The following is a 27737-nucleotide window of genomic DNA, read 5'->3' as shown; positions in this document are numbered from 1 at the left end:
GACGATAATTCCACCTTTTTCGCGTGGTGTGTGTGCAACCCTTCGCGGGAGCTACGCGTTGACAGGAGTGAGCCAGGGAGAGGTGTTGTATTCTCTCTTTTCCCTTCGACTTGTGATTGCGATTTCGCTTCTCGGACGTACATGTAAGTAGTGGCTGCCCGAGACGTAATCTGCTGTATCGCAATGTAAGCCGGGTAGGGTGGCGAAGGGCCACACCGAGGGGTGCAACGTAAGCTGGGGAGGTATTTTTTCTGGTGTTTGATGGTGTTTTTGCTGCTGCTTCTGCTGCTGCTGGGATATTCTGAGCATTTTCACCACCCGAGTGGGTGTGAGTGTGTGTGTGCGTACACAAATACAGTCATAAGCACACGCGCACACACAGTTGGGGGTCGGTGGCGGCTCCAATATTTTCGTCCACAGTGGCCCACCCACTGAATGCGGACGAGGGAGCGCACTTTTGCACCCTTTTCGGGGCGGTTGATTGTGTGTGTCTTTTTCACAGAGAAACGACAAAACAACAACTCCGAGCCGCTACGTGTCCGCACGGAGCGGGAAAGAGAAACAACGCATTTGAACTCCGCTTGTCAAAAGGGGAACAAGCGGGAAGGCAAACAATTGAAAATATTCCGCATAATTATTGGAAGGAAAATGGATGGAGTGAAACGTAACGTTGAACGTGGGAGGGTGGTGAGGGGAGGGTGGAATGAATTAGGGAAAAAGAGACTATGCAGGCCACTTGGGATGAAAGCAGTCGCTCTCGGCGCAGCTTTCTCTTCGACGAACCCGGCGCGGTGCGCTTTCCATTAGTTATTCTTTTATTTTCTAGCTTTGATGTCTTTTCTTCGCTCCAGCGGTGGGTTTGGATGAAGTGTTTTGTTTTTGTTTATAACTAATCATTTTATGTTATTCTCTGGTCTCAAATAGTTTTTCATATTTTAAGCAATAACCACACATTGTTTATCTTTACAAACTAGCTTTATTTTGTTTTCCAAAACATAACATAAGTAGTTTAAAAATTTACACCATCTACCTTTTTATATCGCAATAGGCGATGCTTTTACTCTTTCTATCAGTCAACTGTAATTGTATTTATCTGTATTTATAAACTCGGCATTCATCTACAAAAAAAAATAACATTAGTTTAACTTACAAAGAATTTTTGAAGTAACAGAAACACTTGTGCATCTGACGTCCGTTAAATATCGTGCGACAAAGCACTGATACCAGCCTTAGTGCGATAATCAACCTGTATATGGCGATGGCGGCAGCCAATAGCATGATGGCAGCAAGCACTAACACCATGGCCGCACCCTCTAGCAAGGTTGGTTTGCGAGCCGTTTGTGAGCTATTTTGTTTTGTTTCGGAAACAAATCGTGCGCGAATGGCTCGCAAATTTACTGTTGCTTGAAATGATTCAGTCATCGCTGTAATGTTTACCGCCATTGCGCTTTACGGGTATGCGATCGGAGTATTGATGTGGATCGATATAGTTTACAAAGCTGTAGTCGCTGCATTGAATTGAACAGTCTGTAAAAGGCGTCACCCATCGTGCATAGAAGATAGTGAAAATGTTACCAAATCTAAATTTCTGTGAACCAAATCAAAAAACAGTGGTTTTCTGTTTATTAATGCTCAGTTTTTCTTTTACCAATTTCAGAAAATGGAAAAATAAAAAAAAGGATTTTTAAATGATTTATTACCGTAAGTGAGTTGGTGTCAATCAAAGTTACGTTAGAAGCATTAAACAACACAGAAGTGTGTCATGCGCAAAAAAAGATATATAATGGCCGTTTAAATCGTATGAAGTGTGTGTGCGCGTGTGTGAATCTGAATCTTTAGTGTTATTAGACCGTGAACCCACCCGGCACAAGGAATAATAAAGGATTACCCTCAGGAAAATAAAAGGATTACAAACTAATCGGACCACAGCGCGGCCGAACGAGGGGGAATGACAAGTGCCGCAACCATGATCAGCGGCGGCACGGCGGGCAGTGGCGGGGGAGGCGACGGGACCGGAACCGGAACCCGCGCCTCGTTCAAGGACAGCCGGGCGTCCCTGGTGCCGACGCCGGATGCCGGGAGTGTCGGTGGCCGGAGCATCGCGACGCGATCCCTCACGGCCTCGCCGGCCTCCACCTCCCTGTCCTGCTCGTCCTCGCCGACCCTGCCCCTGGCCGGGCTGATGATGCACGAGCCAGAACGCGTCCGTATGCGCTCGGCTGCCGGCAGCAACCGGCGGCGCGTCAAGGACTTCAACGACAGCATAACCTGCACCCTCTGCAGCGGCTACCTGGTCGAGGCCACCACCGTCAACGACTGTCTGCACACATGTGAGTATTAAATCGGCTTTCCAGCCCTCCCGGGGGAGGGTGCGAGGGTGGGAAGGGGACTTTGCTGTGAAATGCTCGAAAATATTCCTACCCCTTGTTTGGCCCCGAAGGCAAATCACATCAGAGTCAGGCGTATTTTATGATAATAATTGTAATCTCTAGGGTGTATATCGTCCTCGTTTTCCCTGCTAGTACGACCATTTTGGTATTTTGATGAATATTTTACTGAATTATATTTTCTTTTTTTTCAAGTTTATGCTTATTAGTAATAAGAACATGCATATTTCAATAAATTGCATGCTTTGAATTATTTTTTTAACATAGTAAGATATTTTTAGAAATTAGTTTATTACCCTAATTTTCTCTCCTTTTAAAACATTTCCTACGAGAGCCATTTGAAACACTTTCAAACGAAAAATAACCAAAACAACCACAACCACCGGCACTTGTCGCTAGAGAAACGATTTCACGCGTCTTTTGATGAGGATATTGCCTCATAATCCACGATATTATATCATTTACATCCCGAGGGCGTTTGATTAATGTTTGTTTTACTTCCCCCTAATAAAGTTTAAAAACACGTCTTACTCCTGGCGATGGCGGATGGAACCGGTGTTTGTTTTGTCTGATGTTAGGTGGAAAAAGATGAATGTTTTTGGTTTAGCAATGGGCGACTAATTCACACGCTTTATTTCGTTTATGATTTATTAAATGTCTGTTGTTGTAAATTTTGTTAATTTGTTGATTTGTTAGTTAGATAGTATAGAAGTTATAATTTGGTTGTTAGCATGCATTTATGCATTTTTATGTTTGAGTTTGTTTCTCTTACCGATAATGTATAACCAATCATATATACCACCATATGAATTGTATACAATATTTGAACATCAAACATTTTGTAAATAATGCATCACATCCACCTCAATCCAAACAAAACAAAAACTCGGAACAAAATGCAAAATCGCAGCATAAACGTATCGATTCACTTCACCTAGCGAGCCGGTACACGAATGGCCACTTTTATGATTTTGCATAACAGGAGAACCAATAAAGTATCGATTGATTGCGATGGCCCCGGCATTGCTGAGCCGACTCGCCGTCATCTCCACTGTGTGGTTGAATCCGCCCGGTTACGGACCGGCCGAACTCGTTTCCCGTGTCCTTTCCGGTTGACCCTTTCGAAGGTCCCTCCGGTTGAGGGGGGCTCTCGGGCCTCAATTTCACTGGTGGTGGTGGTGGTGGTGGTAGAAACCAGTCAATTCCTGAATAATTGATGTCTCCGAATCCGAACCCTTTCGAAAAAGCTGCCCAATAAATCCATCAATCTAACAAAAACAAAAAAAAAACGAGCCCAAACGAATCAGGTTCGTTGACATTGAGCACTTTAAGCAGTCTCATATTTTGGAATGGAGCTTCAAAGCTATTCGTTATCGATACTAGTTGAACATGTTTAATCTATTTTTATTTGATTGTTTAGTTTGAGTTGCACTAAGACAATGAACCATTACAATGAGTTGAAGCATATGGTTTTTTTTGCAGAATTACTTACCTTCATGTAAAATATATTTAACAATGGAAACTTATTAAAAATTGAACTGAAACAATGACCTTTCATTCCACAACATTCTAGATCCTGTTTATTCAATATTCGATTTTTTTTAAGTTCGGTATATTACTCTAGAAACACTTGGAAACAATCAACAACATAATTAAAATCTAAAAAAAAAACATCAGCGATCGTAAGTTGATTTTGGAACGCGGTCCATGTTGGCCCCGGAGGGACGGAAGCTGAGTTTTACGATTCATAAAGCAGCCAATTTCGGGTTTGCGCGTTGCCCCTCCGGAGCATAAAGGGAGGCCAGGCCGAACATTCTTGGCCGCGGGGAAAACATAAAACGCGGGACATAAAAATGGCATGTGAGGCACATATGAATGTGCATAAACAGCTTGGTGTCGTGTGTGTATGTGTATGGGTATGTTTGTGGTGGGTTTTTTCGTTATTTGCTACTGCTCAAGCGGGTCGGCGAGTTTGTTTTGAACTAAAGTAGACAAAACCGTACGCACCCGCAATGTGTTGCGCTTATCGCTCGCTTATGGTCGGCTCTACCTTTCGATCCAAGCTGTTCGCTACGTGCTTGGAGAATCGAGCCCGATAGCAAACACGACTAGATGATAATCCTTATTGACAGTATTTATAATCAGCCTACGATGGCTTATTTGAAAACAACCGAGAGTAGGAAAAAACCAATGCGCGGTGAACGACTCAGTCGGTGAGTTTTGTGGTTTCAAATTCACCAAATTAGATTTTGTTGCTTCTTTCGCAGTCTTGTTTGATGACTTCAAAGGCCAGCCGCTTTACGGCATCGAGCATTAAGCTGCATTGGATGTAAAAGAGGAGCTAACTTAAAAAAGGACAATTTTATTCTCCCGACACGAACCCCGATCACACGATGTTCACCTTCAAAACTTCTCTTCTCTAAAATTCTTGAGATTATGAAAATTGACGAATGGAAGCCCAATAAATCATAGCTAACATAAAAATGAGCATTTTGGAAACTGTCCATGTGAGGTATTTGTGAAATGGTAAGGATGTCTAATAACGATAGCAAAAAAAAAAAAAACACATAGAAACATAAAAACATTTCGCAAATGTCAAATTTAATGCCAACGCGCTACTCCGACACTTTATTTAAATGAAAACAAAAATAGATGGAGCATCTATCGCTTAGGAAAAGTTCGAAGAGCAAACTTTTCGTTCCATTTTTCTCACCATTCATCCCAGATTAGGTGTTGCCTGTTGATTTCTTGGAAACTCTTCATGGTTTATATGTTCTCATGAAAGCTTCTTATGACATCCTTCCGAGCAGATTTTGCGCTCCTTTTCTTTGGTGGTCTGCGCGATATGCGCGACGACCTCAGCTTAAATTTATGGCCCCTTAATTGAACGCTGGACGCTAAACGCACCGCAAAAATCACCACCCATTTTGAGCGATGAATTTTGATTACTTCAATTCAAATGAGGCTTCCTCGAGCGAGGTGGCAACGAGAACGAGAATCCAGAGTTTGCTACCATAAACTGAACCGATTGTTGATGGTTATGGACACCCCATCACGCGCCGATCCGTGGCCGAAAGTGTCCGAAATGGCAGTGCATAAATCCTTGCCAAGGCTGGCCGACGCCGCAAAATGTGATACGATGGGTTTGATGGGATGGGATTATTTTTTGCGACGTATATTTCCATTAGAAAAGGCTTAGCTAATTCCAGGGTTTTTTTTTTAAATTTCTAATTTAAAATGGAAAATTTAATGATGAATCAAAAATAACATAAATCTACAAAAATGTCAAAATTCAAAATACATTAAAAGTGAATCAAGCAAATTAGTAATCAGAAACCAACACAAGAAGGATTTAAGTAGCAAAAATAGTTACACATGTAAATAAAAGACAAGATTAACGAGCTACTGATCCGATGGTCAACGAAACCGTAAAAGATTGGCATTGAATTTACCATTCATTTTCTCCCCCGCTCGAACTTCCGGACCCGAAAACCCGGAAGGTGTGAAATGTCCACAATTGTGGCCAAAAGGCATCTGTGGTGATAACCCCACGCCTCCCGTCCACCCCCTTCCACCCGTGGTCGTTATTCGTTTTTATTTATCGCACTATCTATCGGAACATTATCGCGAGCTAGGGTTTAGGTGTCGAGAGGAGGGATTGGTGTATAAATTGTGTCCAAAGACGAAAAATCACTGCCCGGTAAAGACTCGGTCAGCAACTATACGATCGTACACCGCAGATAAGATGCCGACTGGACCGTTGGACACCGTAGGACGTAATATTGATGCGAAGGGGCAGATCAAATTGCAGACTGATTTTCGATTTCTTCACATTTATCTTATTTTCCAATCCAGTTGTTGTTTTTTATGCGTGTGTCTCCTCACCATCTCCTTCGAAGGCGCCACAAAGGAAGAAGCTAAAAAATGCTCCCTAGTGGCAAATATACCCCATAGACCCGGCCCGGGAATGGCGGAAGGTACACGCACTGCACTGGCAATCATATATCTTTAATAGATTTGATCTAATAAAATGCCGTACGACAGCGGTAGGGAAAATAACCCCCGTGGGGTAGGCAGAGGGAACGGAGCGGAAGAGTATTCCGGGGCCGCTTGCGTCACATCCTGATAAGGGTCACCACCACCGTGGTAAATCTCGGTTTTTACGACCGTCAAGGGGGAGAGCGGTGACACGGGAAGAAGAACGCAGTGAGGGAAAGAAAATTTGCACTCGTGAAAACAGGCTCGGCAAAATCCGTCCTCGTTTGTGCCTAGGGGTCGCCAACTGGATGGGCTAACGGGCGGATGGAAGATTTAGGGCGATGCTTTGCTTGGATGCTTCCTTCGGGAACGTCGGCAAAAGGACTCGTTTGGAGAAAATACTCAGAGAGTGATGTAAAAGAGAGAGAGAGAAGGCGGTAAGAAGAATGAAGCACTGAGTGTGACAGAAGGAGAGCGTGTTTGCTGGCAGACCGACGCGTAATTCCTTATTTGCTGATCCTTGCTTCTTGGCCCGCGAAGGATAACGAAGGGACGCAAAAGGTGGCAGCTATATTTCATCTCAATAAGATGCTTGCTTTCAGCGGTTAGCTCCTGTTCCCGAGGCAGCTGGTTTGCGCAGCTTCCTTTGAGGATTGATTTTCAATGTCTGCATTGTTTAAGTGAAATTTTTCACACCACCACCAAACCAATTTTGAAGTAAGTGTATCTATTTTCATTTTCTTTAAATTGTTTGTGATTCATAAAAATTTTCAATTGTTGATTGTTTGTTTGATCACTATTAATAGATTAACACGACTATATTAACACCTTGTCGTCCGGGAGATTTCAAAATTTTACATATTTCTTCTGCCGCATCTTTTGTTCTGTCAATTCGTGTGCTGTTTTTTCATGCTCTCTTTCATTCCCCATTCGCGTATTAGCGAACAAAAATCACTTATTATACTTATCTAATCTACTGAATTAAACGAAAGAAATTGTTAAAATTTAAATTTTGTATAAATCGCGTAAAAACCAATACAATCTGCGATTTTTTACATAGAACTGCCATCACTTCAACATGGTATGATTTGCTGTTAATAAGTATGTTTTCATCGTCTCCAACCTCCCCGTCTTTTTTCCCAAGCATTTGCACCTTTTTTACTAAGTTTGATTGCCTGTTTGATTTGATGAAGTTATCTTCATTGGGAAGGTTAAATGTTTAATAAAGCTAAGAATTCAGTTTTGACTGAATTTTACTATTCGTTTAAACATATTAATAAAAATAAAAACTAGTCAAATCAACGATGAAGAAATATAAAAACCAAATGCAAAATAGAAAGTAATAGTTGGAAAGATAAGATTCGATTTCTTAATATTTGCTCTTCCAGGAATGGAATTTTAAAAAAACATTTAAAATTCAAACACTCTTTCATTAAAAAAGCAAACCTCCCACCACTCGATGGAATTTGGTACCGAAGCGGAATTGCTCGGCGTTGAATGTGTTTGGGCAACTTATCAGCAGATCGGGATCGGTTCTCCTACATTGAATCATAATGTAAAACATCGTAATAACTTGAACAAATAGATGCGCTGCTGAGACGAGCAGCGTCGCAGCACCGAGTCTCCAATCCCCTGTTTCGGCGGAAACCGACGAAACATTACTATTGAGACCTTCACGGCGAGTTCCGCGCCCGTCGCTTTCAACCGTGGCACAGCCGGTCGTCTCTTGCGCTTTTCCTACAGTTTTGGTAACAAGCGACCTTCGTACCGCGTACGACTTCGATGTGGAAAGACGGAGAGCGAACGGAGGAAAAAATATAACAGGAAATTAGAATAATAGAATAATAGAAGCGTCGAGGAGTTTGAACCGCTCCTTGCAGTTCGTGCTCAAGAAATCACTCAACCGGTTGTCAGCGTTACGGCGTGGTGATTCCGTAGACTGTGTGTGTGTGTGACTCTACTTCTTGAACATGTTTACATATACAAAAAACAAGAAGCGAACGCGTCCTGCTGAATTATGAAAATAAAATTATCTTCAAATAATTTTTCCTTGGAGCTATACAAAAGTCGAGAATGTACTTGACATGTCTACAGAAATAAACTTTCTATACCTACTCTAGTCGACTTTTCAAGCCTCCAACTAAATTTGTCTACTTCAAGTGATAAAATTTCAAAATGTAAACATGCAATTGAAGGAAAAACTACTTTCACGTTTTTTTTTCGGAAATTCGACGTGTCTAAGCCTAAAGCTTAGTTTGCAGTTTTGAAATCGGTCGACCTTTTCCCACGTGTTGGCCTAGATTGTTGCCGGTGATTTTCACTTTTTCCTCGCATTGCAAGAATAAAGGACTGAACTTGTGGTCGTTTCGGGTGCGCGTAGGTGTCGCAAGGGACGCAAAACCCGTGGTTGGTAGGTGCGCCAAGAGGGTAAAGCAAAAAAAAAGGATCTTGAAGACCATTAGGGATATGCAAGGCTGCCGAACTCTGCCGGCCTTGTTGGCTCTCAGTGATAATGTTAAAATTTTGCTGTTTGTAACGTCAGAGTGACCAATTTTATATTTATCAGTTTTCAACGTTCAAATTTCAAAAAATGGAACATGTAGACTAAGAGTTTGAAACGACCGAAATGAAATAGTAAAATAATTTTTTAGAACATCAGATATAGGAAACATAAAGAAATGAAGACTTTTATATTTCTTCCGGAAACTTTTCATCTTTTAGAGGCACCGCTGAACGATGAAAAGTAAGAAGGAAGTGGTTTATGGTGAGCATAAACAAAGGGAAAACATAGAATAAAAGGAAGAAGAGGTGAAAAACCGCGAGCGAACGATACCGGAGAGGAGCGTAGACAATCATCAAGATAGAATAAAGCAAGATAAAAAAAAAACACCCGAGAGAGTGCCGGAATGGACGAGGGATCGGTCGGGCATTTTCCCTCTGTTGTGATCCCATCGCCTATTTCAGGGTACGCACCTGTCCTCCCGGCACCGACACTCTCGTTAGCGCCGAAGCAAGGGGGAAAAACGCTGGTGGCCGATGGCGCTAGGGGTGCATATCAATGAGAAGGAAAATAATACACCATGCCCCCGTGCGTCTGCTAATTCCCTCGGTTCCGCGGAATTGGGATACAAGTCTCTCGGCATCTCTACGGACACGCTCCTAAAAATTTTCCCTTTACAGTGCGTCTCGTTCGTGCGTTCAATATTCTAGAGTAGTTTTCCTCCCTTTCGGCCAGTATCTTCTGCTCGCTCTCGGTCGAGGAAAACTCTCATCGCGCGTTGTGGCTCAATGAGGAAAAACCCTAGCAAAAGCCGGCAAACATCTCGCCGATGTGCGCAAGAATGTGTTTTTCTCTTCTATTGCTTTTCTGTCGTTTCGTGTGTTTTTTCTTCTCGCCTGTTTGTTCTTCCATTTCTTCCTCACTCCGATGCTCTTGTTTCCACAGTTTTCCGCTAGTGTTGTTGCCGCCAACCACCTGCCGCACACACTTCCTACCACTGTCCATTAGACCGTTAGATGGTCTTTTGCATTTCCCGTCGAGCTCGGGGCTTTCTGTGTCGTTAGCCGAGGCTCTTGGAGGAAACGGGCCTTGTCGGAGTTAGGCACACAAAAACACCGTTAGAAATAGCGCGCGCTGTAGCTCTAATGCCTCCGTCCGTCCACCTGTGGCCACTTCTTCAGCGCGGGTTTTCCGGGTTCCCGAACGCGTTGCGGGGTTTTCTTTCCGCTTTGCAATTGTACGTCAATGCTACAATGAATACGTTGTCAAGCTTTTCTTACGCTTGTTCCTTCTATAATGGTTTCACGAGCATCAAATGATACAGGGCTATTTCAAAGGCTTGGCACAGAAAATATAATGCTGACTTAAGAGAAGTTTCTTTAGGTTTTCCTCAAATGAATTTTATAGATATTTTAATTTAGAAAAAAACATTAAAGCATTTAAAGTATTTGAAAAATAAATACCATCAATTCGATATCGATGGAGTCCAAAATTGATATTTCTCTGCTCTTTCGTTTTATTACTTTCAACCTTGAAAAATATACATTTAAATTATCATCAAAGGCTTCTCGCAGCAAATCAAAACCCGAAGCCGGCTACACCGGGCGGGCAGAAAACCATACCGTCCTCAGGGAGCTATAAATTTATGATTGACCTAATCCAAAATTTATACTCTTTCAACCTAACCCGCACACCGCGAAGACTTCCTGGCTCTCGGCCACCGTGAGGTCTCAACCGATCCGCCCGGTAGGTGAATGGAAACAGGAAATCTAATTCGGTGGTCACCGAATCTGTTTCGTCCCCCGAGGCGTCGACCTTTTGGAAGTCCATTTCCTTTGCCGGTTGATTTCGACTCTAAGTCGCGGTGTATGTTTATGTTTGAAAAATTCACTTCTTTCTAAAACGAGTTCTCGATCTCTTCAACCTCCGGCTTGCTTGTTGAATAACTTAAAAACAGTTTTATCAAAAACATTCCCATCGGACATGTGTTACATTTCTGTGCAACTGCTTGTACCTTATCCGGCATCGCATTGTTTGCCTGTGCCGTTGTTGCATTCGTATCCTATCGATTACTTCTGCGTTATCGTATCACATTCATTTCGGTCGCATATCTATCTTTTCTCCACGTTCTTCGTGTTTTCGTGGCTTGCATGTATCCCACCACGCTCTCGACACACCTTTTCTTGTCTCTCATGTCTTCCACCTTCGGTACGTTGCGCATTGGAAAGAATTTTATTGGTCCGAAGCGCGGTCATCTAATTAATGAGAGGCCACAAGCGCGCGCGCGCTCAAAATGTGTCCGACACAGCTCGTCATCCTTCAAACGCTGTATCGTGCAACAGCAGTGGGTTTGTTTTTGGCGGAGGGTCACATAAAAAATAAATATACATGAAAAGAAGGTTGATGAATTGAAAATCTGGAGATGCTTTGGGTTGTTTTACTCGATCGGGAGCGTCTTGTTGGAGGCGCTTGTTTCGAGTTAATTTAAACAAATTTATGGTTTCGCTACCGACTGAGCCTGTTGGGTCGTGAGCCACGCATTCGACATCGGCATGTTGATTCTCCTTTGCTTTTTTGGACGATTCGCTACCGGTTGTTGAAGATGTTCGCCTTGGTGGTCAGCTGAAATCAAGTGAAAGAAAGGGAAGAAACCGAACATAACTTCCATGCCAAAATTAATGTGTGTGTTTCTAATACGTTGCCGATTTTCCTAAGTGGGAACGTATCGTGTATTCGGTTTTATTTCCCGGTGGCGCACTGTGTTGTTTTTCCGGCCCCCGCCGACACTACGACTGCACGCTGCTGGATAAACATTTCTTCGGTGGGAATCGCAAGAAGCGCTTGTGTAAACAAAACGAATGTGTGCAATATTTCAACCATGTCTTACACTCATAATTGAGACGACGATGTGATCATCATTTCGATTAATTTGTTTACACTGTGCCCTACCGTGGCCCCTCCATCCTCGAAACCCATCGTCTGGTTTGAAATCGACAAATGATGTCAAGGGTTTTTGATGGAGTTGGAATCAAATAAACAATGGTGAGGCAAACAGGAAAAAACCATCTTGAGAATAAACACATGCAAGCTGGAAGACTCTCATTTCGATATTTAAAGGATGAAATTGAAATTACACCTCAACTTGTGCGAATTTAACTGAAGTTGAAGCAAAGAAGCCTCGATGGAAATTATTTAATTTCCTGACTGAACTATAACAATTAAAAACTAAATAAATTAGACCTCTGTGCTCGAAAAAGACCCCCTTTTGGAGAACTTTCTCAACCCTTCCTACCAACCTTTTCCCAAGGCATGCGTGAAAAATCCTCAAACCGCATCTCGCGAACGGTTGGAAAAGTTGCTTTGCTACCGGAAAAAGTTTTTCCCCGTCTCCAAAGAGTCTCCTCCGAACGGTCCATCTCCTCGACCTCGGTTTTCGTTACCTGCAAGCAGGGTTCGCGTAGCTAAAGTTCATTCAAAAACCCCAATCTCGTTTCGCCCACTTCCCACAGCATTTGTTTCTTTTCGGTATGATCTTTTCCTGCTCCGCTGCTCATCCAGCGCGAGTTCATTAAGTTTTCTCGTTTTTCGCGCGACGAGTGCGTTCTTGGGAGAGTGGGAGGGTGTGCGTGTGTGTGTGTCTGTGGTAGAGGTTAAATGCTAGAAGTCGTATAGTCTCGCGGATTCGGTGAGCTGCTCAGCGTAAGAATTGGTGTGGGACCATGGTATGGGACAATTATTTAGTCGCTTTTTGGAACGAACCGGCTTCCGAAGACCGAAGTGAGCCAGGAATTGCCAAAAGTCATTGTACCCTATGACAATGTTAGTACTTTAAAGTATTTAAACTTCGTATTCGAATATGTATTTTATTATGTTCCAATGGTGTTGTTTACGTCTTTCGTATAGAAATATTTGGTTGGAGTTCGAGGTATGTACAATTTATAAATCGCTATAAAACCAAACATGTTAACTTTTCCTATTTAAACTACAAAGTTACTACAGCCTCGTAATTGTTACCGGTCCAGAATGGTTGACTTTGTTGGGAAAGAAAACTTTGCTTTCCCGCTCAACCAAACGGCATTGGTTAGGTAATCGAAATACGGAAACGGCCCTCAGCGTCCCTTTCCACTTATCGTCCCAATCCTGCCCCATCATTTCGAATAAAGCCCAATCTGGAGAGGGCAAACTTTAGCTCCATTTATCGCATCAGTTTATTGGAGAATCAAAGTCCGAGCAAACATTTCGCCGGCTACGGAAAACCCTGGCGGGGCTGATCTGACCGGAAACCGGAACCGTCGTTCGTAGAACCACCGCCGAAGCCCGCAGACCAGGACGTCGCCATCGTGCCGTCCTGCTGCTGCTGCTACTGATGATGATGATTATGTTCGGGGAGTTGTTAATCTTGCCGGTTTTCGGTTCCGTTCTTTCACTTTCGGTTCCGTTCGCCGCGACAGACCTACGGTCGGATGGCACGGGAAAAAAGGAGGAAATCAAGCCCTCGAACCGTACAACCCTGTGTCTGCTTTGGACAGTTTTTCGTGCACGGCGGAAAGCGCACCGGCAAAAAAAAGGTTGGCATTAGGCTGGGAATATCACATGAAAATAAAATAAAACACGCCAGGCAGGCAAAGGAAGCAACATCTAACGGAGCGTTTGCGGAGTGTGAAGTAAAAACGGAGCAAAATGTTAGCCGATGCCACCGTTTCGCATGAATACTTTTCCCACCGCGAATCCGGTACGGTGCGATGTTCTGGCTGGAGGTTTTCTTTTTTCTTTTCCCTTTTTTGAGATGCCATTTCCAGCGCGGAATGCTCCTCAGGATGGACCCCACCTGACATCAAAGGAAAGACCCCATCAAACAGAGAAACGATAATTTTGTTCTCAAAACGACTGGAAGGCATCGAAAAAGGTGTAAACCAAAGAGTTGTAGGTCGAAGTCACAGCACTCAATGTTGAAGCATACACATTTATTTTAGTATTGAAAACAAGTTAATTATTTGAATAAGTCAAACATTAGAAGTAAATGTTAAATCTAACAAAACGACGAGAAGAATTGCATAAATGGTAGGCCAACTATATATTTAAAAGAAAAGAAATCTATGGCTAAATGGTATCATATAACTCCGTTGCATCTTATGGTGAGATGAAATCGTTTAAATTAATTTTAAATTATCATACATTATAGAAAAACTATAAGTTCAACTTCATAACACAAACATCGTAATGGACAAAATCATTACCTACAAAAAATGTTATTACATGTTGATAGAAAAGGACAATTGAGTGTGATTTTTCATTAAACAAAACTGGGATAATTCACTCCCCGCTATCACCTTCACCTGCCGTCTTGCGAAAGACAGTATGGGTGATAAAAAAAACAACACCTACCCAATGTTTACGAGTGAGACGCGAGATCAAGGTACTCCGACACGGCACAACACCTAATAGAGATTAACGCCAGCGGCACGGGGCGATTATTATCACGCTTCGCTGTTGATCGGTTTTGACACTTTGGGGTTTTCTGGGAGACGGGAAGAATGTGGTTTACATCGCGAAGAACTTGTGCGGTTACGTCGTCAAGGAGCGCAAGAGAACGATAGAGCATCCGAGCAACCGACGTCTACCCGCTTTTGCCAGAACGTTTTTATGTCTAGACGCCGCACAGGGCTGAGCTGTCGTCCCAAACTCACCCGATTCGACGTTAGCGCGGTAGCTTGAGGAATGAAAACAAAAAACGGAACGGAATAGAATAAAACAAAAAGCACTGGATGTGCTCCCCACCGTACGTCCCAACCCCTTTCGACTGCATCTCGCAAGGGATGATGTCGGTGACGACAGTAAGCGATGATTGAACAGTTCGTAGCTGTCACAACAGCAACGCGCGGTTTGTTGTCGTCGTTGACGTGTGTCGTGGTCGCGCCGAGTGAAAAACAAAGCACCATAATAAGGTAGAGGTGTTGATTGACTGTCGCCTGGGTTGAGGTGTTTTGCGGATCAAACGATCGATCCCACCCCCTCCGAAAGTCAGAGCTGTTTCATTGATGCTTTCCACGATCGTTCCAGGCGTTAGAGCTTTTATCGGTTACATCGTCTTTAATGGGTGCTCTTTTGACATCTTCTTTATTGGCTCTTCATTTTCTAAGTATCAATGAATCGGCTGACTTTTGATGCCATGGGTAGTTTAGTTTAAACATCTTCGATTCTACCTATTTAAAAAATGTTTATCACCTTTTTCATTCACAATTTTAGTATCGAATGGAAATGGAAATACAAAAACAACTAGCAAAACTGTTCTTGCTTGTGGTCCTTCTATTCAAACCATCCAATGCATGATACCTCAACCTTGAACTAAATCTGTCATCATTTCATAAATTCGACGTATCATTGCATTTTTTAACTCTGCAGTCCTGTCAATCAAATCGCGAAACATACATTGAACGAACTTACTAACCATGTCGAATTTTCTTTCTTTTTACGCATTACAGTTTGCCGGTCGTGCATCGTCAAATACCTCGAGAGCAACAAGTACTGTCCCAGATGCAAGTCGTACAACAGCAAGCCGATTACGGCCGCTAATTTAAGGTAATTATGGGCACCGTTTGGTGGGAGGGTAACGGTTTTATCTTGCCATTATGTACGTTTTTTTTGTTGTTTCCATTCGATCATGCACGGTCACTGCGTGTCACTGTCGGCATGTTTTACGGTTGAGCCGCCGGTTGAGGGCGAGCCGGGCTATCAAATGACAGCTCATTGTTGTGGCACGGCGAAACAGATAATGGCTGTAGTTTCGCTGCACGTGAAGCAAAACTATTCAACTTTAAAACGGTTAAAAGAATGCTGAATAATTTAAGATTAGAAATTGATGAACATTTCCCACAATAACACCATTTTAATCTATTTTTTAAATTGCCTCTTCTTTGTTTGCTTTAATTTCACCATGTAGAAAATACAGATTCTTTTAAACCAGTTCTTTTTGTATCTGTCATATTCGTATATCAATATAGACATTTGTCGCTGTTTTCGTTGATTTTATAAATTTGGTCTGTGCGCAGACTCCACTTTCAATGCATGGTGTGGGCGTTATTGAAAAAAAAAGTTTTTGTGCCCGACGATAAATCTTTGTTCATCAAGCTGTATGTTGGTGAAGGAGTATTCAATTTTCTTATGAATATTTCTAAGATTTATAACACAAAATATAAACTACGAATTCTAAATCGTTCCATCTGGCAGTCACTTTAATTATTACTATTTGTGGGCACTAAGTTATTCTTTTCAACAATTCTTTATAGACTTCCTCCTCGTTCGTTAAATATTATGATTAATCTCATATTCCCCATTGAATGTTGTCGTCGGATATTTTTCTCTAGACCCGACCGGACACTGCGAGCCCTCGTCTACAAGCTGGTGCCCGGGCTGCACAAATCCGAGAACCAAAGAATGGTTCAATTCTACGCAGACATTTCCTCCTCCAACAACGTCCCGTTCGGTGACGATCAGCACCTGACCCAGGGTGCGCTCAGCCTGCTGGACGATCAGAACTTCTTCTCCCCCGACGAGCCAATCAGGTGAGTTTTTCATTAATGCCAGCTCTTGGCGTTCATTCATCTTCATCGTCTCGAGCCGCCGGTGCGTTGGAGCAAAGGAAAATTCCCACACCTCTCGTTCTACTGGTTCTTTGGTGCAGATTGATTGATTATTTTTGTTTCCCATTTCTCCCTTTGCTACCCCTGGGATAGTCTCTCGCTGGAGTACCACTATGACACGCTGGCCGAGCACAGTGCGGCCACTGCGAAGGTCCCCGTCACGTACCTCCAGTGTCCGGCGGCCGTGACTGTGCACCATCTGTACAAGTTCATCCTGACCAAGAACGGGCTGCTGGTCGGCGCGGACCACATTCGGGTGGAGATCATCTACGAGGACGAGGTGCTGCCGTCCGACTTCACGCTGATGGACGTGGCCTACTGCTTCGGCTACAAGCGGGTATGTTTCCGGTTGTTTATTCTTTTAGAGAACTTTTCCGCCGCTCCCCATTTTATGATAAGATAACCTGAAGAAAGGCAGAACTATTGGAAACGTAATATTTTAAAGAGTAGAGTGTTTGGGAACATATGATTGTTCTTTATTTTTTCACGATTCACGAATACAAATTATTATTAGTTATTGACAAATATTGAAATTAAAATGATAATCGAAGGTCTGTTCGAAGAAGACTGTTTTAAAACATAAAAAGGTTGAGTTATAAGCACTTTAGGACACGTCTCGAAAACAAATGCTTTCCGATAAGTAATGTGCGAAAATTATTATTTCTTGGGATCGCTTCTGAGGTAATTGGAGTATAATCTTGGAGAATAAATACTTTAACGCCAGCAAAACTGTCGATGGTTGTATAATGAAACCAAACGCCACCAGACGCCTTCCACTATCCGCGTTCCGGATAAATATCAGAGTCCGACCCATACACCCATTCTTACGCCGTGTTTTCGTTACGGCCGGTGAGGAATATCTCCTCCTGTCAGCGAAGAGCCGGTCAGAGCCAAACGGAGGAAATAAATGCGATTGGTTGCGGCTGAATGAATGCACAGCCGAGTGAGGCCTATATCTGGCTCCAACCGAGAGAAAACCGGGCCATCTTCGGACAAGCGTCTTTGCAGCTGCTACTCGCAGCGTTGAAACCACTTTAGCAGAGGCGTGGGAGAAAAAGGGCAGAATGGAGCAAAGGTAGAAGACCCTACAGGGAATTCACTGAAGGACTTCAAGTGGCGAATCAACAACGAATTGCGAATGAATTTGCTGGCATGGGAAAGCAGGGGGGAGAATGAGAGCAAAGGAGGAAAATAAGGAGGAGGGAATCGAATTCTGATCTGTGTGATGAAGAAATGAACCAAGTACTTGTGATTGGACACAGTGTGTTTCAGATTGAGCGTGTTACTTGTAAAAGTGTTTAAAATTCAATTCGTTACATTTTTTCATATGTTGATACATTTCACTTCTTCCTCATTGAATATGAATCCAATACAATTCTGTTGATAACCTCCCAAAATTATTTAAATTTAACATCCATTTTAATTAATTTGGAATATAAGACGCTTCCTATTAGAAGGGTATGTAAAATTATTTAAAAACAATAATAGTAGCTTGAAAAATATACATTTTAAACTTCCATTGAGTTAATTTCCTTTGGCTAAATTGACTCATCAGAAAGACCCAATCGTTAAAATTGGAAACTCACTGTAGATAAGCCCAATAAGCTTTTTCGATCGCCGGGTTGGTTGAAAGTGGTACGTGTGACCCCCCTACCAGAAAGCGGCGCGTTTCCGAGATTCGTGCCACGGGATGAGCGTGGAAACGCGCGTGAAACGAAAATAATTAATAGTAATTATGTTGAGCGATTGTGCCGTGATAAAACACTGTGCAGAAAGCGGCCGCACAGTGAACGTGAGCACTCGAGAGATTTGCCCAGGCCTGGCGTTTGATTTTCGGTCTTCGGAGAGATTTCAGTAGCTCCGCGGAACGTCACTGCAGCGGATTTCTTGGGGATCCGACGACGGACCAAGCGGTGGTTGATTATAATAACGATAGTGATGTGAAAGATGATGATGATGATGATGATGAAGGCGATGAAGCTGAATGTGTGGGGGAGAAGTTACCGAACACTTAAAAAGCGATGGACGCGGGAATTGAGGTGTACTGCCACCAAACCCCAATCGACCACGGGCGGAGAGTAATCGTTCATCTTCCAGCCTTGGCCCGGTCCAATTCCACGCAACATCTTCTGGCTGCTGGAACACTCTCGGGATGCATGTAAGCATCTTTACACATTCCGGTGATGAAGTTATTCCCCAGGTCCGCTCTTTTCGTAACCCAGCCCAGATTGGGACAAGGACGTTCAGATACCGTAGTCTGTATAGCCTTCACGGCGTTATGGAGAGACGGTGACGGTCCGATATCGATTCACATCTTCGCAACCGGTTCGCAACCGTACGACACGCGCGCTTGTCATACCAGTCACGAAATGGAAAGAGGTGGTGTTGTTTGCTGCCCGTGATTGAAATGTCACACACGCCGCGTCGGGAAGGAGTCTCCGTCTCCGGAAGATGCACGCCCGCCGAACCCCACCCAACCCGGTGAAAGGAAATATGATCCGGGGCGTACGTGACACGTTTAGCGGCCCTGGTTTGCCGTCCATATGCTTTAGGAAGCCGTTTTGCTAACGAAGTTATGATGATGATTGTTGCGTTGTGTATCCCCGAGGGACCAATATTAGCAAAGCGTAGATCTATGGAATTCCAATGATTACGACATTCTGAGTATTTGACGCTTAGAAAGGATAATTAGACTACTAAATGATTTATTTAAACTCAAATTTACCAAGAACACCTTTCGCATTTGAATCAATTTTTATTTTCATATCTTATTTAATTCTGTGAATTCTTTAAAGTAGACAATCAGAGAAAAAAACGTTATTGGACGCAATCAATTAAAAAACCAAATGTTTGAAGACAATATAAAACGGTTTCGATAACGATGACAAAATCCCAAATGACAAGTAAACAAGAACTCACAACGCGTCGTTTTTTAAGAGTACAGACTCTCGTCATGTAGCTTGTGTTGTTTTTAATCTCACATGGCCATTTTTTTTTTAGGTTTTCAAAGTGTTGTTTGCTTTATGTGTGAGTTTTTGCCTAGAGTTTTGTCTTAAGAATCGTTTTCTAGATTCATTCACATGAACCTTTCACCCACAAGGTTTAAAGATTCGAATCTCAAAACATTGATGATTCTTTCGAAACTCCAATAAATTTTATTGAATCTGCTATGAGTCTGATGTGAAGCTTCATGATTCTTTGGTGTGCATGTCGAAAAAGTGGGTCTTCCTTCAATATTGTTCGTGAACCTGCGGTCTATATGAATTTGTCATTCGATCGATGCAAAAAGTCATTCAGATGAATCTCGTACCTGAATTATCGAGCTCTAATATTGACAGGACGCGTCGAAACTGCGTCGTTATCTTGCACTGACATCAATTTCCATAAGAAACCCTTTGTAATGTTGTTTGCATTCTTCAACTCTTGTTTAAATCAATATTTATCATAGATAGGCTTCAAAGTATACGATGAAATCCATTGTTCCGGAAAATATACACTCGCCAGTGTTTATCCTTTCTCTTGAATTTTATTTTATCCGCCTTTCTACGTCATAATCGTAGTTGCATCTAAAAATCTGAATGCGTTGACTTCCACTTGGCTCTGCAGAAAATCTATTTTAAAGCCTCACTGTCGCATTGCATCATGATGTCTCATAATAGGTCCGGCCTTTTCGTACTTCACCACTCTTCTAACAGTGCATTTTCTTCTCTTTTCCCTTTTTCCACCCCCCGTTCTGGTACGAGCAGATAGCACCGATGCGGTTTTTCTATCGCATTCTCATACACTCGACCGCGAAACCGGCCCCGACCACCACCGCGTACCACCGTGTGGAGGGCCAGGACAAAAATAGTACCACCACCACCAGTAGCAGCGGTGGTCACGATGGCGGCGGTGCCGATTCTACGACTCACGGTGCCAGCTCACCGACTCCCACCGCGGCCGGTCGGACGACTGGTCAGCAGCGGACGGGTGAGCGGCAACAGGCAAAGGCGGCCGGTACTGGTACCGCGGCTCAGTACGTGCGACCTCGCGAAGATGACGCTAATAATAGTAGTCGGTTGGGCGCAAGCAGCAAGGAGAACGCCGTTAGCAACGGTGCTGGTGGCCTCGAGTCGCAAAGCTCGACTGTGGGCTACCTCCACAATGGGAATGCAAAACAGGCCGGTGGGAAATCACCAGTGGCTGGGGAGACGTCGGAAGCGTCGGAAAAGCCATCGTCCACCGTCGAAAAGAAGACCGGTGGAAAGTCAAGCCCCCCGACGACAACGACGGCGCCGAAGAGAGGTAGCCTGAAGATGGTCCTCGTGTCAACCAGCTCATCGAAGGGGATAAAAGGTGACCCAGCCACGCCTGGAGAGTCTAAAAGCCAAAGCCCTCCAACCATGAAGGCCACCACTCCTCTGGCGATCGAACCCCCCAAAGAACACACCTCCGAAAAGGTCAGGTCTCAAACCGCACCGGAAAATCAAAAGCCAGCATCGTCCTCCAGTGAACTGAAATGCTACGTGAACCTGAAGAAACAAACGGTCGTCGGTGGAGCGACTCCTACAGCCGCCGAGAAACAACAACAACAACAACAGCATCCGGTGGAGATTCCTCGGCTCAAAATCGACTTACCGCGGCTCAAGGCAAAACTGTCCGTACCCGGGGAAAGACATACTCCCGGTGGAAGTCCACCGAGTAGCAGCAGCTCGTCGGCGGCCACGTCACCATCGTCGGCGGCTTCGGCGGCCAGTGGAACTTCCGCCTCCGGCAAGAGCCCAGTTTGGCCGATGGGAAAGGAAGAGTACGCCAAAACGATTGGCCTCAAGCCGGTGTACGCGGTTGGGTGCGAAGTAGACAAGCACGGCGAACCCGGTGGTTCGTCCTCCTCGTCGCACCGGAAGCGCAAGAAGGGAAAGCACTCGAAGGAAGCCGGAAGCAGTGGTAAGCGGCGGAAGTTGCATGCTGAAATCTCCTCCCAGCAGGACGCAAGCCTGAAGATGAAGGTGAAGCTTACCGAAAAGCCACCGAAGCACGAGCGGCTTAAGTCGTCCGGGAACGAGGAGGAGCCGGTCCAGGCGCCTCAACCGATTCAGCCTACAGCAACACCGACACCACCACCTCCACCACCACCCCCACCGCCGCCGCCACCGAAACCAGCGTCACCGGTTGTAGCAAAGTCTCCACCACAGGAAGTCGTCAGTTCTAGCATGTCGAAGGTGATTGACATCACCAAGGACGACGATGATGTTAAGTTTGTTAACGAACAACCTCCGTCAGCGACATTGAAGACCCCGGCGAGAAGAAGTCCGCCGCAGGTGGAAACAGCCGCCCCGGTCGTCACAACCGCCTCCTCAAGTGTGTCCAGTATGTCGTCGAAGGACAAGTTGAGTGAAATGCGTGCCATTCGCCACAAACCAATGGTGTACATCCCAAATCTCGACCGCAGCCTGTCAGCCGATGCGTCCATCAGTTCGCTAATGGAATGTGTCCAGGTGAAGGCTCAAAATCAGCGCCCAACCGTTACTACCACTACTGCTACTACTACCAGTGCGGCAGCTAGTATGGTGAACGCCATCTTGAAACCGACTCCGGCGTTGATTCCAGCCTCGACAGCTTCGACGATGGCTGGGAAGTCACAGCCTCGCACCCCAATTTTGTCACCCCGCACCATGCAGTCCTATCCCCCGCTGGCGTACCCCCTGACCAACTCCACAGCAACCCCAGCTGTCAGTGCGGGATCTCTCCGCCCGATGGCGCCACCACCGATGAAACGGTCCATCAGTTCCGACAGCGGTTCCTCGCAGCAGCAGCACCCATCCAAGACGGTACGGCTCGATCCACCCTCGCTCGTGTCCCCCTCAACTCCGCATTCGCCCGCAAACACCAACAAACAACCGATCCACGCACCGATGTTCAATTTCGCCAAGGGTGCGAACCGTGCCAAAGCCGCCCAACAGGCAGCCGGAACTAATCAGCCGCAGTCGCCGGACGTCCCCTACCGGTCGCCGATCAGTTCGTCCTACACGAAGGAAATGGTCACGAAGAAGCCGATCCCGAATCTGCTCCTTCCTCCCTCGTCCATCAGCGTCACGAAGATGTCCGACATGGTATCGTCCTCGTCGTCTACCAGCATGGGCACCATGGTCGATCACCGACCAGCACTGGAGATTGTGCGCATTCCACAGAACGCCCCGGTAGCCGATAAGCCCTCGTTGGCTCCGTTCACCACACCACCGCCGAAACTCGCCAACTCCAGTGGTACACCGAAAACCACGCGACCTCCACCGGCCACCATTCCGCTGATAAAGATCAAGAAACCTACGACGGACGGTCCAGCGACGGTGTCGAGCAGCTCGACCGCCTCTACGCCTCCCGGGATGAACCCGTTGAGACCGAAGGTGGGTGGTTCGGGAAGCATTCTGGATCTCTCCGGAAGCCGGAGACTCTCGGACGAGGTGATCATACTCGATCATAGTCCGGCTAAGAGCAGTACACAGATGGAAGGAACCAAGAGCAACTCGATCGATCGGGAGCTGGAACGGCTGGCGGCAGCTAATCGACGCAATAGCATCCCGGGATTGAAGCTTCCCCCGGATATGATTGGCTTCCCGATATCGGCACCATCGACGATGACGTCCTCACTGATGACCCAATCGTCGGGTGGGGGTCAAAAGACGCTAGCCCCGCTTCCGAAGCTGACCGAAATCAATCGCAACCGGAACATGGCCGTTCGGCAGCCGAATGCGTCCATCCGCAGCATTCCCAACCCTTCGGCACTGGCTTTCCGGGGAGCACAGTCGGCGGCTTCGACGGCGGTGACAAGTGCCGGTACTATGTCCCTTTCGGCACACTCCTCGTCCGGTATGTCCATCTCGACAGCTTCCGGCAATGGCAACGGTTCGCTGGTCGGTAGCAACAATCGTGCTTTGATGGCGGCAGCAACCTCACTCACGTTGGCCAGTATGACAAACACCTTCAAAACCAGCGTGTCCAACGCGTCGTCACTGAGCAACGGATCATCATCCCGAACAACCGGGGCCTCGAACGGCAACACGGTTTCACCACCGGTCAATGGCGGTGCAAGTGGCAACAACAATAATAACAACAACATTAAAATTGCCAACGCCAACACCACCACCTCCCTAGGCAGTCCCGGAAGTGGGAAGAAAACGATCGAGAAAGTAGCCGCCGTACTGAAGGCGGCCGCTGCTACGGTTGACAGTTCCAACCGCGGCCTGATGACCACCTCTACACCTACCGTATCGTCCGCAGTCTCAACCACAACCAGCGGAAGTAACGCCAACACCGGCAGTGTTACCAGTTCCGGTTCACCACCGTCGAACGGAAGCGAAGGAAAGCAGGGCAACGGTTCTCCATCGCGGACGGCTGTCAACTCTAGCGGCTCGTCGCCACCGACTACGATGGCGATGGCGTCTTCTACTAACGGCGGTAACCGTGCCAACGGTGACACTATCGTTACGAGCGTTACCACATCAACGATGGCGAGCGTTGCCGGGACGAACGGGAGCGCCAAAAACAGTCCGGCAAGTATAGTAAACGTTAACTAAAAGGCAAAAACATCAAATCAATTATTTCAAACAGTACTTTACATTCATTCTTAGAAGAAAACCCAATTTGAGTTTTTAAAACACTATGCTATAACTCACCTTCTTACGGTAAATATTGTTTAGCTTACAAATAATACTTCTTAGCCATACATTACCCCAACGGGTTGTCACTACAGTTAGTAGCGCTCCCATAGCGCCAGTATCGCTTCAATCGACCAGTCTATTTCAAACAGTCCACTAACTAGATTTATCCTCCAGCAAGGCTATGTGTGTTAGTTTAGAGTGTGGTAGAATGTGTATTTGAATTATTTATTACACCAGTCAAACGCAACGTTAAGTACTCCGGACCACAAGAAAGGCAGTTCTGCCACGCCCGAGAAGTAGAAGAACTGAAACTGAAATATCTCTCATTTTATGGCCAGCGCACGGTAGCCGTCTTGTGAGAATATATTCTCTTTTGTATGCCCCGAGCGAACTGTAGAATATATACAAAAACATTCATTGAAAATGAACGGTACGTGCAGCATAAATTGCACTCCCAGTGAGATAAACTCCCCCAGGGCAGGAAGACCGAAAGAGCGACGTGGATGGAGCGATGTGCACCACAAAGAAAACGAGTAGAACTCAATGTATAGACAAATAAATTAGCAAAAAAAGAAAAATGAAAAGGTGAACGTTTACAAATTTAAAATTAAATAAAAGGACTAAACAATATGTAATGGAAATGTCTTGAGGATAGAAGATGAGAAGATGTTCAAACCAAGGTGTTTTGTGTCGATTTAGATCATTATGTGTGAATTCTGCGAAAAGAGCATTATGCTGCTCGATTTGCATGAACAGTGGTTTGGAACACAAAAGTAAAAAATATGCCCTGCAGTACTGTGGATTGAGGCTTGAGTAAACTGTTCTCAAACTTGACAGCTTAACAACATACAACAATATAACAGCGTCATATATTTTTTAGCTTTGAACATAAACGTATGAGCAAGACATTGGTCGCAGTAGTTTTGAGCACACATTTTTCATATTTCTTTTAAAATAACAAAACACAATGTGGAATCGATTCTCACACACTCATGCTCTTTAATGAGTACAAAGGGTAGAAAAGATAGGAGCACGAAATAAAACAAGAATTAAAGTTCAATAAGGAATGAAATCCTTTAATTAAAAGATGAGATAAAAGATTGGAGCACTCAGAGGAAATAAAAAATGATGCAAACGAACCAAATGATATTCACGTAAGAATGCGATGGAGAGAAGAACGCGCCCGCCCGTTGAACTTTAACTGGATGGCACAATTTTGTTCCCACATGCTGCCCGGGAAAGGAGGTACTCGAAAGGCTCGAAAATTTCAAACCACCATCCCAAAGGGCAATCACAACGCCGAGGTCACGGCGCCGATGGTGGCATATTGTTGGCGGTGGCCGCGCACAGCATGGAAACGAGGAACGAATGAAGATAGATTGATAATTGAAGCAAATGGAAAAATTATTGACTCTCCTCGCACTACCGAATCGCGAGAAGAGACGCTGGAATCGATGTGATGGTGAAAGGAAAAGGCAAGGATTTACGGTGATGAAAGGTTGAGGAGAAAGGGGTCTGGTCAGAATTCCCTCGAATGTACAGAGAGAGATGGTGAAGAAGGAAACCGAGTTAACTTTCTTTTATTTAAATGTATGGTTAATCAAAAATAAACGAATCATGTAGGAAAGATACTCTTTTTTGATTTTCTAAAAGAAGGATTATCGCTACTGTTTTCGTATGATGTAAAACGTATTTATTTGCTGTGCTCCCTCTTGTTATTGATCAGAACTCCAAGTGAATTAGTTATAGATTTTTTTTCAAACAACTGATTTGAACGGTAGAAACGAAAAAAAAATGTAAATATTGCGATAAAGATAGTCATCTTTCAGCAAAGAATTTGTTTTCTTCATTGTTAACTCAAAAAAGAACTATAAAAATTGAATTAAAATGGGAAATTTTAAAACAAATAAATTTAATTACAATACTCTTTGTTTCTCTTCCACACACGGTTCGACAGGAATATTTAAAATATTTGTCAAACCCTTTTTCACCCATTTCGTTACATATATGTATGCCTAATGAATGCTGATATGTGACACTGTAGAAGTAAATAAAATGTTTCAGTTTCTATTTTCATCATGTGAACCGTAGAAAATGCTAGTTATTGAGGCTAATACTAAAAGAAACACTCGTATGTAGTGCAATACCTGTACCGTGGGGACAATGGAACATAAAATCCACTTTATCGTAGCTGATCAGCTCCGATGCTACTGGTAACAACAATTGATATTAAACTATTTACTCAGGAAGCAAACATTGCTCGCTAGCATGGACCGGGCATACAAAAGGCTTAGCTTAAGTACAACATAGGGTTGAAGGTAGGACTCGAGTGGTCGCAAAATGCATCGCAAACGATCGCAACAGCTAAAGTAAATAAGAACGGAAAGAAGAAAAGAGAAGAACTTTGAAGAAATAAACTGGTCGAAGAACAGAACGGTGAAACACGATGGAAAGCACAGAGAAATGATGGAACTTCAGTAGCAAACAATGTAACTAGACAAATAACCACAGAAGCAAATACATACATAATAAGCGCATATAGGCGCATACAGTGCGTCCCGGGAACGGCACCATGCCAGTCGCAGCAGTTCCGTTATACAAGTGTTGTATTGTAACCACACAGATACTGACCGCGACCGGGCTGTGTGTGAAGGACGAACGGCCAACTCGCATACCTATGAATAATAAACATCAAATGGAAAATAAGATAATCAATATTTGAACACAGTGAGTTGGGTGTAAGTTTATGGGAGGGTGGGAAGGCTGAAAAGGGCGTGAAAGAAAGACTGACTGTTGGAGCATTTCCAATGAAATATCACAGAGAAGACCTATACATATCACAACCGAGGCCGTAAGTAACAGTGGCGATGCCGAGATGGAACACTTGATCATCCCGCCTACATAATAAACAACTGGGTGACCACAAGCAAACTCGGGAGTGTAAACTAGCAACGCACCAGCGGCTGACTAACAAGCGGATTAACAAAAGCGTTGAAGGACGAACTGGGCACTTCCAAGTTACAAGTTTACACAGAACACAGCCTGAGTTTCCCGTGGGATGAGTAATGTACCATGCGAAGGTTACGATTGTGCGTGGGTTACATTGTGTCGTTCCGTTTGGGTGGGTGTAAGCATTTGGTTTGGCCAGAACCGACGTGTTTGCAACGCACCACTAGCCGATCATGATGATGATGATGCCACAGTGATTGATTGAGTGTGCCGCCCGGACAACGACTCAATCGAAGTGGACTAATTGATATGGTCAGGCTGTGTATGTACATTTTAAGCTCTGTTAAAACGTCAATCAATCAGATATTAATTGTGTTTAATGTGGCAACATGGCGGATTATGGTAGTAGCATCTGCAAACCATGATAATTTTGAAAAATAGTCTCATTCACAAGACGATGCCAAACGGTATTTCGAATTGATAAGAGACGTTACAGTTCTGTTTTCCTGTCTTTACTTTTAATCAATCTAATACTCTAGAGCAAAAGTAATTCCAGACCTTAGAAACAAGACTAGTCGTCCAGCTTTATGGTGCAAAAAAGCAGTTCTTTAGAATTTTCAACGACCCTTTTTGTTGTTTAATAGAT

At 44.3% G+C, this 27737-nt stretch overlaps 1 protein-coding gene across 1 annotated transcript; it reads left to right on the top strand.

The window, feature by feature from the left end:
- Positions 1 to 1948: 1948 nt before the first annotated feature.
- Positions 1949 to 24058, top strand: LOC131264796 (protein suppressor 2 of zeste). Its single transcript, XM_058267062.1, has 7 exons — positions 1949 to 2330; positions 15348 to 15444; positions 16230 to 16427; positions 16599 to 16842; positions 20252 to 21627; positions 21697 to 21992; positions 22062 to 24058. The coding sequence occupies exons 1-7, from the start codon at positions 1949 to 1951 to the stop codon at positions 24056 to 24058; spliced, it is 4590 nt and encodes a 1529-aa protein (XP_058123045.1).
- The last annotated feature ends 3679 nt before the right edge of the window (positions 24059 to 27737 follow it).

The sequence above is a fragment of the Anopheles coustani genome, chromosome 2 (assembly GCF_943734705.1).
Source record: "Anopheles coustani chromosome 2, idAnoCousDA_361_x.2, whole genome shotgun sequence".
NCBI classification, from domain to species: domain Eukaryota; kingdom Metazoa; phylum Arthropoda; class Insecta; order Diptera; family Culicidae; genus Anopheles; species Anopheles coustani.
This window is presented reverse-complemented; position numbering and strand designations above follow the sequence as displayed.